The sequence below is a fragment of the Geospiza fortis genome, unplaced genomic scaffold (genome assembly GCF_000277835.1).
Source record: "Geospiza fortis unplaced genomic scaffold, GeoFor_1.0 scaffold70, whole genome shotgun sequence".
Lineage (NCBI taxonomy): Eukaryota > Metazoa > Chordata > Aves > Passeriformes > Thraupidae > Geospiza > Geospiza fortis.
The window spans coordinates 6,059,538-6,073,794 of NW_005054317.1; the positions used below are offsets into that span (position 1 = coordinate 6,059,538).

The 14,257-nt window shown below is 35.6% G+C and overlaps 1 protein-coding gene across 1 annotated transcript in view; it reads left to right on the top strand.

Moving 5' to 3' along the window:
* Positions 1–14,257, top strand: part of CUNH3orf67 (chromosome unknown C3orf67 homolog) — a 65,088-nt gene that overhangs the window by 19,345 nt on the left and 31,486 nt on the right. Inside the window, 5 exon segments of the mRNA XM_031056314.1 lie at positions 2,552–2,710; positions 6,372–6,508; positions 7,630–7,804; positions 8,333–8,479; positions 13,627–13,958. Of these exon segments, the coding sequence (XP_030912174.1) occupies positions 2,552–2,710; positions 6,372–6,508; positions 7,630–7,804; positions 8,333–8,479; positions 13,627–13,958 (950 nt within the window).

A 14,257-nucleotide genomic window follows, 5' to 3' on the forward strand; every position in this document is an offset into this window, starting at 1 on the left:
CCATTGGTGCATTGTTTTTTCCCTTCCATTCTAAACAGCTTCTGAAATGTGCTTAAATATTCTAAATGAGTTCCAAAATTCCAAAATGCAGCTAACATAATGAGGCAACATCTTTAATAAACTGTAAGCATACTAAAATATTACACTTTTAATTACTCCATTAAAAATTCTATGATTATTACACAGCTGGTGGTCATTAGTACTTTCTGTATGCTTTTGAATTTCCTTATCTAGGCAAGAATATAGAAATAGAAATAGAATATAGAATATAGGAATAGAATCAGAATCATGGAATTGTTTAGGTTGGAAAAAACTTTTAAGGTCTTTTCTGTCCAACTGTTAAGCCAGCACTGCCAAGGCCACCACTAAGCCATGTCCCTAAGATCCCCACCCACACGGCTTTTAAATACCACCAGGAATGGTGACTCCACCACCACCCTGGGCAGTCTGTTCCAGGACTGGACAACCCTTTTAATGAAGAAACTGTTCCCATTATCGAATCTAAACATCCTCTGGCACAACTTGGGGCTCTTTCCTCTCACGTTGCTGCTTGTTGCCTGGGAGAAGACACCAACACCTACCTCTGTACAAGGTCTCCCTTCAGCCTCCTTTTCTCCAGGCTGAGCAACCCCTGTTCCCTCAGCTAGTCCTCTAAACCTGTTCTCTAGACCCATCTTAAATTTTCATTGCAGCTGAAGGTTTGGCTGAATTAAAATGATTCTATACTTCATACCCAATTAAAAACAATAGTAAGATTTTTTTATTATTAATTTTCAGATAACAATTACTCTTTAATAAAGCTTTTTCCCCTCTCAGAATGACCAGTTAGTTGAGCCCCACTGAATGCAGGGACATTGTATTGAGAGTTGTTGTGCTTTAACTTTGGCCAGCACCTAAGCACCACACAGCCACTCCCCTCAGCGGGATGGGAGAAAGAAGCAGAAGGTAAAAGTAGGAAAATGTATGGGTTGAGATAAGAACACCTTAATAATGCTAAATTGTTACTACAAGGGGGAAAAAGATAAATAAAACCCAAGAAGGACAATTGCTTTTTATTTGCATGATTTGTTTGCCACCAGCAGCTCCCCCCAGTCAGCTTTCCCTCTCATTGAGATGCTGAGCACACTGCCCTGCGGTCTGGAATATCCCTGGGGTCAGTTGGGGTCAGCTGTCCTGGCTGTGTCCCCTCCCAGCTTCTTGTGCCCCCTGCCATCTGCTCCCTGACAGGGCAGCTTGGGGAGCTGAACAACAACTCACACTCCAGTGTGTCATCAGCTCTGGTCACACACCAGATCCAGCACACAGCCCTCTGCCAGCTACTGGGACAAAAATTAAATCTTTCCCAGCAGAAACCAGGACAGGGGTCGAGCTCTTTGCTTCAAACTCCTTGGTGTGGTGGAAGAACTGATTTCAAGGTGCAATGAGTGTGTTACTCTTTTCAAGTAGCAAGTATACAGTATGTTTTGAATTTTTAAAATGACAGTAAATGGAAAGGGGCCAACCACATATACAGAGAAATTATTTCTGTATGAGATTATTGAGATAGAAGAGGAAATACTTCATCTTTTCTGCCTCATGACACTGAAGCACACAAGCTTAAACTATACCTAGTTTCTTGTTTCCATAGTGATGCAGAACTTATGTATGGGTTTTTATCACTAAGTATTGCCCAACAGTGATAAATAATGTACTGGCTTGGCAAAAAAAAAAAAAAAGATTGAAAAAATATATCCTGCACTGAAATACAGCATGGGACATTTGATTTTTTTAATTTGAATCTCAATACTTGATCCCTTATTCATGTTTGGGTTTCAGGTTGTTTTCCTCTTCTTTTTCTTGGAAAATAGGCTAATTCATTTGCTTATTATATTCAAGTCTTCTAAAATTTGCGATGAATTTGTATTGTAACATCAGGAATGGTTCTGACATGGATTCCTTTCTTTGCAGAGAGCAGCTTTCATAAACTCAGTCTATATTGGTTATCAAAGGGAAAGCAGAGATAATCAGCTCACATTCTGCTATGCCTGGTGTCACAAGAATACATAGGTTGACAGCTTTTTAGTTTATCATGAAAGCATAATGAAGTCCAAAGTTTGGAATTAAAGCTTGTTAAATTCTTTATTTGCATATATGGGACTTCTTTGCTACTTCAGTCCCACAGATATGAATACCATATTTAGCTGTTCATTTTATCTGAAAATCACTGTATCAGTGTTACAATTAAAGCTGAATTGTAATAAAAATTAACAAAATATATTTAGTTATTGTTTTGTTTGCTCTCTTGACAAATCAAAGTTGATTCTCTATGGCTACTCCAGCCATTAGTGTATATTTCTTTAACTGTATTAAAAAATTTTGGCCTAAAAGTATACACAATATAATTTTAAAATTTGCAATAAAAAGTGATCAATTGCAGCAAATTTTTCAAATTACCATAACCTATTTAGTTTTTATAGCCATATGAACTAAAGTATATGTAATCTACCAAATAATATAAGTCCAATTGAATTCCATGGTGTCATGAAGTAAAGCCCATGTTTTCTGATTCTAGGTACATCCATTGTTACACCTGGGCCATATGAGGCCTCAGATGATATTCCTCCAACCTGCCAGCTCAATTCTGATGTCCCACAAGTTACACAACTGCTGGATCTAAATGAAATTCACAAGCCAAAAATAAAATGTAGGGAAAAGGCAGTGCAAGAAACAGGTATTCTGCTATATTAAAATACTGAGTACAATCTATACAGTGTGTGTGCAAACAATTGATTGTTTTTTAAATGTCCATGTTAAGAGTTCCGCTGTCTTAAAATGAAACATGACAACTCCTGCACACCTGTAGTGCCTCAAGCACATAGACACATGTGTGTTCTGTAGTTTGAGATCTGTGTGGAGCCTGAACAGTTCTAATTCAAGCATGAGATTTATAACAATATATTTATAGCAATATTTGAGATGTCATATGAATGTACATTGAAGCATTTTGCACTAAACTTGTTACACTTCTTTTTAAAGTATGTTCACATCAATGAAACTTTGCTGGCAATATGAGCATGCAGTGTCCTCAGCTTACACTCTGAAAAGGGAAATCTTGTCTTATAGGTGTCTTGTCTTATTTGAATGTTTCTTTAAGCTACAAAATAATGAACCATATAATTTAGACTTTAGCAGCATTGCACTGAAGAGATTTATTAAAGAAGCTGGGCAGTGATGTGCTACAATGCAAGCTATTGACTTGGATAAAAGCTAAGAGAAGGCAAAGAAAGAATTAAATTTAAAATTACTGTTACAGCTGAAGGCTAACAGCAGGAGACCTGAAAAGCTTTTGTTCTACTCTCTGTATTGTTTATCATAGTTATGAATAATCTCAACGGAGAAGCAAATAACAGGGGAGCAAAATTTTGTTATGATACAGATACTGGTTTAATAAAGAGTGGGACTTCAGAAAATTCTAAGCTTGTTAGATAGGAAATCCCATATTTACTTTTTCCTAAAAATAAAAGCAGGTAACATGCAGGAAATATCACAGTTTTCAAAGCAAGGTTTATTGTTTTTATGTCTTGTGGCCACTGTGTTGAAAAATTATGGTCTAGGGACCACTGTATGGGGTAAATGTGAAACATGATGTCTCATAAAATCTAGCTTTGCTAAATGCAGAGGATTCTGCACTGGGGAGGAATGATAACTACAGTTAAGCTTTAAAGGATCAAAATTAAATGAATCAAGGCTGGCAGGTTATCATCACCAGAGATGCAGCTCAGTAGAACTTTCAGATTTTAATATGTTTTAAAAAACTAAGTAGCAGGAAATTCAAATTCATAGGAAATGAAAAAGGTATCAAACTTTTAAATCATTTTTGCATTATTATCTGAAATACTTTATACATTATCAGCTAAACCATCTCAGAAAATATCTTACAGACCAAGAAGTGATTCAGGGAGAAGCGGCATGAATGATAATCTCTCACATAAGATATGCCAAAAACATTAAAAATTTACATAAGGGCATTTAAAAAGTAACCAGTGATACAAAGGATGTTCAATAAAAGCTGTTTTTCTTATCTCATGGCACAAAAACAAGACATCATTTGATGTGATGTTGCAGTTGAAAATTAAAAACTCATGAAAGAAAATGCCATGGTGTACAGAATGATTAAAATGTGGAATCTACTGCTAAAAGAGACTGGTAAAGAAATTGGTATGATTCCAAAATCAGTTGCCAGTTTATATAGGTAACAGTAATGTTGTATTTAGCAGCAGTAAAAATGTAAAGAGAAAATTCAATTTTGTACTTCCAAGCTTTTCCTACCTTACACTAAGAACTTTGTTGAAGGCAGATGATTTCAAAAGTCCATACTGAATTATCTTGTGCTATTTCTGAAGTGTTGGGTTTGGCCTTTGGAACTGAATGTTGGAGAGATTGTTGGCCTGTTCTAGACCAGCATTTCCTGTGTTTTTATGTTTAGGTTTGCATGTCTGCTTGAGTAAGATCTGTAAGCCAAGAATCAGTAGAAACTGAATTGTGGATACAAATGCTAAGATGTGAAATTGCTTAAATAGACTTGGGTCAGACAGTTGAGAGCTTTTTAGTAAAGCTGCTGTTTTGCTTTGAAACTGTGTATTGCTTTCTACCTGCAGTAAAGTCAACAGCAGAATTTCACCAAGGCAAAAATATTTCCAGTCCTTATTGTCTTGATTCAAATACTGATTATCTCTTTAAAGCAATTTTGTAAAGAGATAGATCATCATTAAAAAACAGCAGTATAGAGAAACATAGATTATTTATGTTCATTATTGGAAATCTGGAGTTGTAAAATTATTCATAAGTGGAAGTGGTCTTCAATCCCACCTAATAAACATAGCATGTGTCCTTCCAGACATTTTTTAAATTTCAGAAATTGGCCTGCTTGAAATTGGAAGCTTTGGTATGTTTAGGTACATTTTAATTGGAAAATCTTCCTTTAATCCACTAAACTTTTTTGTTTATTTGATAATCAAAAGCCCAAATTATTTTGAGTATCATCCACTTTTAATTACACATATTATTTCATTATGTCATCAACACACTGTTATGTGTAGATGTAGGTAATTAATTGTAGTCAATTAATGTGGTCATTAAGAGAGATTTTAATGCAAATCAGCTTTTCTAATTGGAGCTAACAGCATCCCAAGGTAGCCAGTAAAAAATAAATTGATGTTAAACCAAGACAGGTCATCTGATCTTGTGAAATGGCAGCTGTTAACAGCAACCAAATGTCACATCAGGAAAAGAGTCAGGTAATGGCAGTAAGGAGCTTCTTCTGTGCTTATTAGTACAGTAAGTGATGATATTGGTGGCTAATGTATGATCTGTTTTTCATTTCCTTTATGACACTGTAAATAAAGCTGATCTTGAAATAAGGTTATGAAAAATGCTCAGGGGAATTGGCAGAATATTTTGTTTCTACTTTATTGCTTTATGAAGGTGTCAAATCTCTAAAGTGAGATAGCAATTTAATACAAGTTGTAGCAAGAAAATATCTTTGGACATTGTAAATATTAAATATAAATTAATGTGAAGATACCATTTTTACCAGCTCTGGAAAGGAGAATTCACTGACAATATTGGAGAATTATAAAAGGAAAATAGATAGTACATGCAGCTGTACAACCTCGATGGTAAAATTAATGTGTAACCATTTTACTGTCCTTCCTTTTTAAATTTTTTGGAGAATATTCACCTACATTCCATGTTTACTTTTTGTCTTGAAGACTAGTTGGCAATTCCCATGCTTTAAAAGACTTATAAAAATAAATCTACAGTTCAAGCAGTAAAAAAAATATAAATAGTAATAAATATTTTAGCAGCAGTAGAGTGCATTTGCAATATTAGGGCTCAGCCCTGGTAATACAGTAGATTCAGTAATTTCAAAATGCAGGGTACATGTAAATAGTTCTCTGAGCTGTGACTGATACCTTGACAGTCTTGCCTTAGTTTTTTTGTGTTATTATTTATTTATTCTGTTATTTATTAATTAGAGTTCTTTTTTCTTCCTGACGGAAGTTAGGTTTTCATTGAAGTTCTAAAGAAATCCTGCAAACCTTTTTTTTTTGTTTATAAATAACCCACTTTTAAATAAATCTTTAAAGCAAGAAGATTAGAATTATGTCTCTATAATAGACCAAAAGTTTCTTGCTGATATGTTGACACACTTTTATAAAATGTGCATTTGCTATTCCTATATTTCTAGGGAGTGCACTTTAAAGGAACATAACTCTTATATATGTTTAGTATTCATAATTCTTTTTTTTTAGTTGATTCTTTAAAAAATGCTAATTTTTATTGTTTGTAAGTACTGTAATTTTTTTTAACTCTTAATTTTCTTAACTTAGGTATCTTGAGTAATAGAGGCCAAGGCAACATATGCAATGGTAAAACTCAGGATGTATCACATATTGCATTTGGGTCAAAGATCCTTGGGCCACCTCCATCTTCAAACAGAAGAACCAATGCAAAGGTCCCTGGAAAGGTAAGAAGGGCTAAATTCCAACACCATTGGCCCTTTTGCAAAGGAAGATATTGATAAGCAGAGGAATTAAACTAAAGGTTTATTCCAGAGGCTGCCTCCAGAGAGCTGTGACGGGTCTCAGTGCCAGCTATCCTGTAACATCCAGAGGAGGGCAAGGGAAATGCATGGGTGGCTCCAGCACAGGGTAGGGGTTCATGAGCCCACAGGAGAGAAGGCCAAGGGGAAATCTGGTTTCTATTTTCAGTGAATGCAGGGCTGTGGAGATGCCAGGCCTCTTCTAAGGGGTGCCTGAAGGACGAAGGGCAGCAGGCCCTAATTGCAGAGAGGCTCTGACTAAATACAACAAAGTGGTTCTGTACTGCAATGAATCACAAGAGAGTGGAGAATTTCACAACTTAAATGAAACAGGCTGATTCAGCATCAGACATAAAGACGCCTCTTTCTACTGAAATTCTCTTATCATTCTTTTCTGAATTTTTTTTTCTAGACTGCTGAAATTTCTGTGTGTGTGTGTATGTGTGTAAATATTTTGCCTTACAATGAGAGCTATAATGCAGAGTAGAAATTACACTTCAGGATGCTCTGATAGTCAGCCTTAGAGTAGCTCATGTGATGCTGTCAATTATAATGCCAGGGAAAACACCTGATCCCACTCTGCCAGCAACAAATATGCAGGTTTTTGGAATCTGATCAGGACCACAGTTTTCAGTTTAATACCAAGAATAAGGGATCCAGCCAACTCTTGTGTAGGAAGTGACTTGAAAGTCAGGTTGTAAAATGATATTCCTTTCTTCAAAGAAGAAAAGGCTCCTGAGGTCTAGAATAACTACAAGTTTTAGTCTTTTTATTCTGATAGTGAATTCTAATTTTTTCCCCTTTTCTTTGCGTTGTTCCATTCACTCAGTGGAAAAAAAACCTCCGCTTGCTACTTGACTGTAAAGATTGAAGATACCACGCTAAATAGAGCCTACCATGAGGTTTTGAGAAAAGATAGCGTTTAAAAAAAAGATTTGGAAATACATATTTGGGGGAAAAGTGTAATTCATAATCTGTGTTTTACGTTTGAGTATTTTGAAAGCTGTTATATTTTTGTCTTTCATCAAGAAATAATATCTTTCAAGGTAACAAAGACCTTGGGTAGCAAAACATCATGCCAACTTCAAAATTCAGGAATGCCCACTGAAACCATACCAGAAAATGAGAGGTTGGAGCTACCACTGTGGCCATGCAATGATACTTTAGATCAAGGAGGCAAAAGAAGTACTCTCCAAACAACTGCAAATGAATATCAAAATGGTAAGAGCATAAAGCAGAGAATACGTAGTCTTCTCAAACTGCCAATTTTTTGCATGATTATGCCTTTGAATCTAGGACTTGATTCTTTGTTTTTCTAATCCTTTATCTACTTAATTAATTACTGAAGACATATTCATTAAATCATGATTTATTCTCCTGTATTAGGGTGAATAAATGCTCATTCTCTCTGCAGCTATTTGTGTTGTGAGTGATTCAGCCAGGGATCATCACCTGCTGGCAGTGCCCACAATTTATACACATGCTCCTCTTTCCTCATGCTGTGAAAATAACTGAGCTGCCGCTGTGGTTCTTGATTGTTTTGCAGACTTTTGCAAGCCTGGTTTTTATAATTACTATGGTTTGCCCTTCTTCCTTACCTTGTGTTAAATTTTTCCTTCCTTGTGGCTGCCCTGTTCCTGCTGCCCTGCAAGATTCCCATGCTGTTTAGATGTTTGCATCCCAGTACAATGCCCCACGTGCACACAATATGAGTCTTCATAGGCATTTCATTTCTCTATTGCATTTCAGACCCTCAAATTCAGACTCAGAAAACATCTGTAAGTGGAGAAGGAGATTTTCAGCTCACCTCACCACAAGTACCATCACCAGACAAGGACAGTCAAATAAGATTATCTCTAAAAAATGCAGCCAAATCCACATGGGAGATAACCAATGGTATGGTACTCATTTTATGTTATTTTACATTTCAGTTCTATGTGGTCTGAAGGAATGTTGTAAATTTCAAAGGACCCAAAAGCAGTTCATATAAAAAATAAACATCTGTGTTGTGGGGGATTATGGAAATCAAGCACCCTGCAACAGAATTGCTTTAGAGCATTGATAAAGATTTGCAGGATTAAGCAGAGTACCAGAGCAGTGAATGAATATCAAAAGAAAAATTCCATGCTCTCATGATTAAAGGAAAAGAACTAAAAATAATTTATTCTTTAAATCCCTAATAAATTTAACACTGAAGATTCCAAATATGAAATGTACAAGAAATTTTGCTTGTCCTAGATAAGAGTTTAGAATATTAAATTATTCTATGTAATAGTACTGTGTACAGTACTATGTACCTATGTAATATTGGGAGGGGAGGGAGGAAAGGAGAGCGAAAGAGTTGTTCTGTTTATAGAGTTCAGTGGTGATTTATTTCTTTTGTTATTCACAGAAAGACACCTCAGCTTAAATTTTGAGTTTTCCCCTTTCTCACCTCTCTGCCAAAAATTGTGGATTTCTTTTGTCATACATTGTCTATCTACTTCCTTTGCTTGAGTCTGGGAATTGCATTACTGGGGCAAAAGTATCCCTTGTCTCTATGAAAAAGTAGTGTTACTTTTTATTAGATGGCATAGTCACCAATTTGAAAAGTGGCTGGACAATTTAAATGTGCTCAAAATTGACCAAGGAGATTTTCCTTAATATTGGAGTGATTTCCTTTGTGTTTATTCTTTAGGGATATTTAGAAGTGATTATATACTCTGGCAGTTTCAGTAATTCATAATTGCTATTATGGGTTCCATAATTTGACTGAAAGAGATCCACAATGTTCAGGCAAATAGAGAAATCTTCTGGAGAATTTTTTAGTTATTTGCTATTTATCTGAATTTTGAGAACTCTGGGGCAGGAATCACTATCTTAACTTTGTTTTTCATCTAGAGCACCAAAACTTCTATCTACTGCCAGAAAAAAAAATCAACACTTGTTATTTTATGAAAATATAGGTGATATGAAAAGGCAGCTTTAGGGCAGTAGGCTGGCCTGTCTGAATGTCCTCTCATAAATTCAGAGGCAGAGAACTGAGGAAGAAGGATATGTGTAAACTCTGTTCTTTTGCTGTTTGAATTTCAAAGAATGAATACTGTTTATTTATAATCTTAGTTGTGTGTACAGATAGATAAATACATTATGTGTGTTGGTAAGTTACAGTTCTACAAATTTTTTCCCTGTATTTTCATTGCTTGTCACTGTTGTCACTCTCAGTCTGCAGATTTCTGTTTCTTTTCAGTATATGAAGTTATCTCATTTTACATAGATGGCTTAATGATTTCTTTATCCATTAGTACTGGATTTATTTTTTCTGAAGAACTTCCTATAAGCAACTTCTTCATCAGCAAAGTCCCCTTCTAGGCTTTGTTCTGGACATCTTCCAAAGTGGGATAAACTTGACCTGAGAGAAGAGATAAAATGAGTGAACACTGTTTATGCCAATCTTATTTACTCAATGCTGAAGTCTTCATTATAATGTTAGGCTGTGATTAGGAGTTTTAGCATAAGTCTGACTGTGTAGAAGAGCTAATTAGATGTTAAGGTGATCATTCTCGCATTTATGTTGTTTGCTGCAATGTTGTGATTATGTAGTAGTTTGCATATTTTACTCAGAATGTACTCCAAATTATTCATTACAATTGACATGGAAACTATGAGTTAAAAAGAAATTTCAGTATAGGTTTTGTTGGAGTGGTAAAGGGATTTTGTTTAGTCCAAAACTCCCTGTATATCTTTCACTTGTTGACTATTGAAAGACTGCTACACTCACTACAGGTTACAGAAGTTGCTGAACTCTGTAAGCAGCATGAAATGTCATCTTCAAATCATACAGACTTTTTTGTCTGCCCCCTGGATATTTCATTAAGAATAAGTACTATGCAAATGAGTGTTTGGGTTTGACTTATTCCTATCTCAAGTTTCTCATATTTCTTCAACAACTCTAGAAATTAATCTAGTTCTTTACAGGGTGGCTTAGGCTAAAAAGGTAGAATATTCAGACTAATGTTATAGAGATATTATTAATTCTAAAGTAGTTCTTTATATTTCTGAACTCCTTTTGGTCTGGGCAAGACATTATAATGGTGACTGAAGTGTAAGAAATTTTTGAATATCTGAGGCAGAGCCAGGATTAGAAATCAGGAGTTTAAGGCTCTAATTGGCTCATGTTCTCTAAACACTTGATAAAAACTGTTGCTCTAGGATTTCTTTTCCATGTTTTGATACTTCATTCAAAACTGACTTAAAATCTTAAAAAGCAAGTGATTCAGCACATTGTTTCCCTCAGAATTCATTACAGATTTTTATCTGTAATACCCTCTACAAATTAAACAGCAACAACTGCATTGGAAGTTATTCCAGAATGAGAACAGAACAGGTGAGATTGCAGTGTGGGAAGTGGATTGGTGCTAAGTCAGTAGGGAAAAATATTAAGCTACTCCTCTCTCCTCTTTCCCAGTTCTATGTGCATAAGAATTAGTGAATTCTCCTGAAGTGGGTTGTACACTAAGTGTATAACCAGACCCTAGAGGGCTCTTCACAGTGGTCTGAGCTATTAGTGCATATTTGTAAACCACAAAGGCAGCATGAGACATGTCAAATCTGATTTTATCATGGGGAAAAGACCTTCTGAATACTGAAGGAGTGTATGTAATGTATTTTGGTGTTAGTCTCAGCACTGACAGGGAAACCTAATAAAATGTGTCTAGATTAAACTGGAAGGGTGGGTGCCTGTCTGGAAAGAAGACTGCAAAGTGCTGAGATAAGAAAAAATACAAAAAGTTTCTTAGCTAGGTAACTTTTAAAGATTGTTTGTTTGTTTGTTTCGATAAATGCAGCAAGTAAAAATTTTAAAATTTTGCCTTAGGAGAAAGGGTAAATATCATTTTAGACTTAGTAACCAAAAGAGCTGGGAAAAAGATTCTTCACATCCTGAAGAGTTGTCTAGTTGAAGTTTGGGGATAAGTAATATTTTTGTGTCATTTCTGTATAGCACTTCCTGGAGTTGTGAACAAGGCATCTCCAGGTCCTAAGACTTTAAAAACAATCTCAGTCCTGATGGGCCAGATTCCTACAGGATAAATAATTGAACAATTGAAAATACTGATTTTGTGTGACAGAGTTTTTCGATCATGTTAGGACACAGAATCAGTTGGGGAAAAAACGGTTCCTGAGTCTTTGTTCTTGAACATACAAATACTATGTTCAGCCTCACTTAAAAAGCTCATGAAAATATCCCTCTTCTCATTTCATTTTTATAGGGGAAATGGCTGCTTAATAAAGGTAGCTTATATAGATATAAAATATACCAAAAGCATAAAATCTGTGAAATGTTAATGACTGTGTTTTCTCTTATGCTTTCAGTTGTTTTATTTGTGTACCACCCTTCACATGTAATTCCAATTGCCTATAAAAGTACTTTATCAGAGGAGCGTGACACAATCTTGAATGATAGTAGACTGGAGAATTCTGCCCCAACACCCTCCTTTGAAGAACCTGTAGTTATAGATACAGAACTAAAAGTCATTTGGTTTACTCATTGAAGGGTGTTTCCTAAAAGTTTTGAGTAGTCTCACTCATTTCTTGATGCTCTTTGAAAAACTAGTCCAAAATACTTATAAAATAAATGGAATCACTTGCATGTTCAGCTTTCAAGGCTTATAATAATTAAAAGCAGAATCTACTACATTGTTTTAAAGCAGAACAATTTTCTAACAGAATAAGAGTTTACTTGAAAAGCCTTGGGGGTTCTTACTAAAGATGGTCTTCATGAAGAGATTGAAAAATGGTCTTTTCTGGAACAAGAACATGCAAGCCATGGTCATACAAGATACATCAAATCTCAACCTTCCCCTGGTTCCTGGATATTAACTGGAGTATGGTAGCTTTATTGTCTGTCTTGAGTAAACTGGAAAAATCATAGCAACCCAGTAAGAAGGCAGCTGTTTCTCCTGGCATCTCAATTTTCTTTCTTTTGCCTTCACTTATGGTGATTCAGACTTCCTCCCACCTCTCACTCCCCCCAAGCTGATGAATGTGCCTGAAGTGGTAATTCTAACAAAACTAAAAGTAAAATATCACAGTAAAGCACAAAATACCCTACTAAACTTACTGTCTCCTGTGATGGCAAGCATTTTATTATTGCAATGCTACTTTATTATTACATTTTTAGTATTTTTTCATTGGGTTTTTTTAATATGGTTGATGGTAACTTTGTTTTATGGAGCTGGAAAGTTTCAATATCTAGTGAATAATCCACACCACACTACCTTTAATGAAGATAAGGAAGTATTGCATACTTGAGCAATTCTCCTTTTCTTAGATGCTATTTGAGATTGGTTGTAATCAATCAAATTGACATTTTTTTCTATACCATCATTCCAAATAGTAAAATATAAGTTAACAATAAGAACATAAAAATGGTCTTTTCATGTGTATCTGGTGCACTCAATCTTTAAATTCATTTCTGTAGTTTATTGTTTGTTTTAAAATTGTCAGATTAGTTGTGGCTGTATTCAGGGAAACCTGGTGAAACAGATATCTTTATACATTTTTCATGTCACACTTTTTTATCAGAACAGTAGTTTGAAATTGAGATTTAAACCATAAGTTCTGAATGTAAAAGTGTGGAATTTCAGCAGTAAAGAAGGAGCAGACTGTAATATTATGAACTTTCCACCAATGTGTGATTATTTTTAGATGTCAGATGCAAAAAATGCCTTTAGAAAATGATCAATCTCCATGTTAAATAAAATCATGCTTTCCTAGAACAAAATTGAGTTGTGGGTTTCAAATCTTGATGGCTAAACAGTTTCAGGTTTGCAAATGGCAGGTTTCCATGTCCTGTACCAAAGCCTGTGTACTTTTTGAGCTCTGTTTAGAAACTTTATTACCTTTGCACTTTGAAAGTAACCTGATATTTTTCATTGCATCCTCATTCCTCTTATTCTTCTTTGATAGGCAAAATATTTCTGTATTAGAAAAACTTACTTTGCTGTACAACTTCAGAGTAGCTGACAATTTACATATTTTGGCATTGAAATTGTGTGTTTCAGATACATGGGTGTTTCCAGAGAGGTTCACTGAGAGCATTCAGTTGGATAGGAAGGAGCACTTTGAAGCTACTGGAAGTTCAGCCTGCTGTAATTTACCCTCAGCCCAGAATGCCTCTGTTGAACCTCCCAAGAGGGAAACAGCTGATCACCAAAGGAGTAAGAAAGAGGTTTTCACATTTGCATCCAAACCTCGATCAGCTCCTTACGGAACGTCTCCCAGTATATCCCCAGAAAGTTCCATTTCCCCATTGGAGTTGGAGCCCGACAGTAATGGAGAACAGGAGCAAACCAAAACTGAAGATAGCTTTGAAGGAACTGACAGCAGTGAGGAGGTAGGCCACTTTGTGCATGTAGCTCTTGACAAAGCAGTCCTCCTTCTCAAACTTCTAGGATGAGATTCTGCCTTCACGGCAGACAGAGAGGATAAATCATCTTTTCCCCACATACCAACAGGTAGATTTGTCTCTGTCAGGTTGCTCTGTCTAACCAAGGACTCAGTGCAGGTGTACCCTGTGTAACAAGTTGACAAAAGAAACCTAACTCTGTCAGCCCCTATGCTAACAGAGAGATGCCAGAACTGTGCATCATTACTACAAAAAAAAAAGAAAAAAAAAGCCTGCATCATAAATTT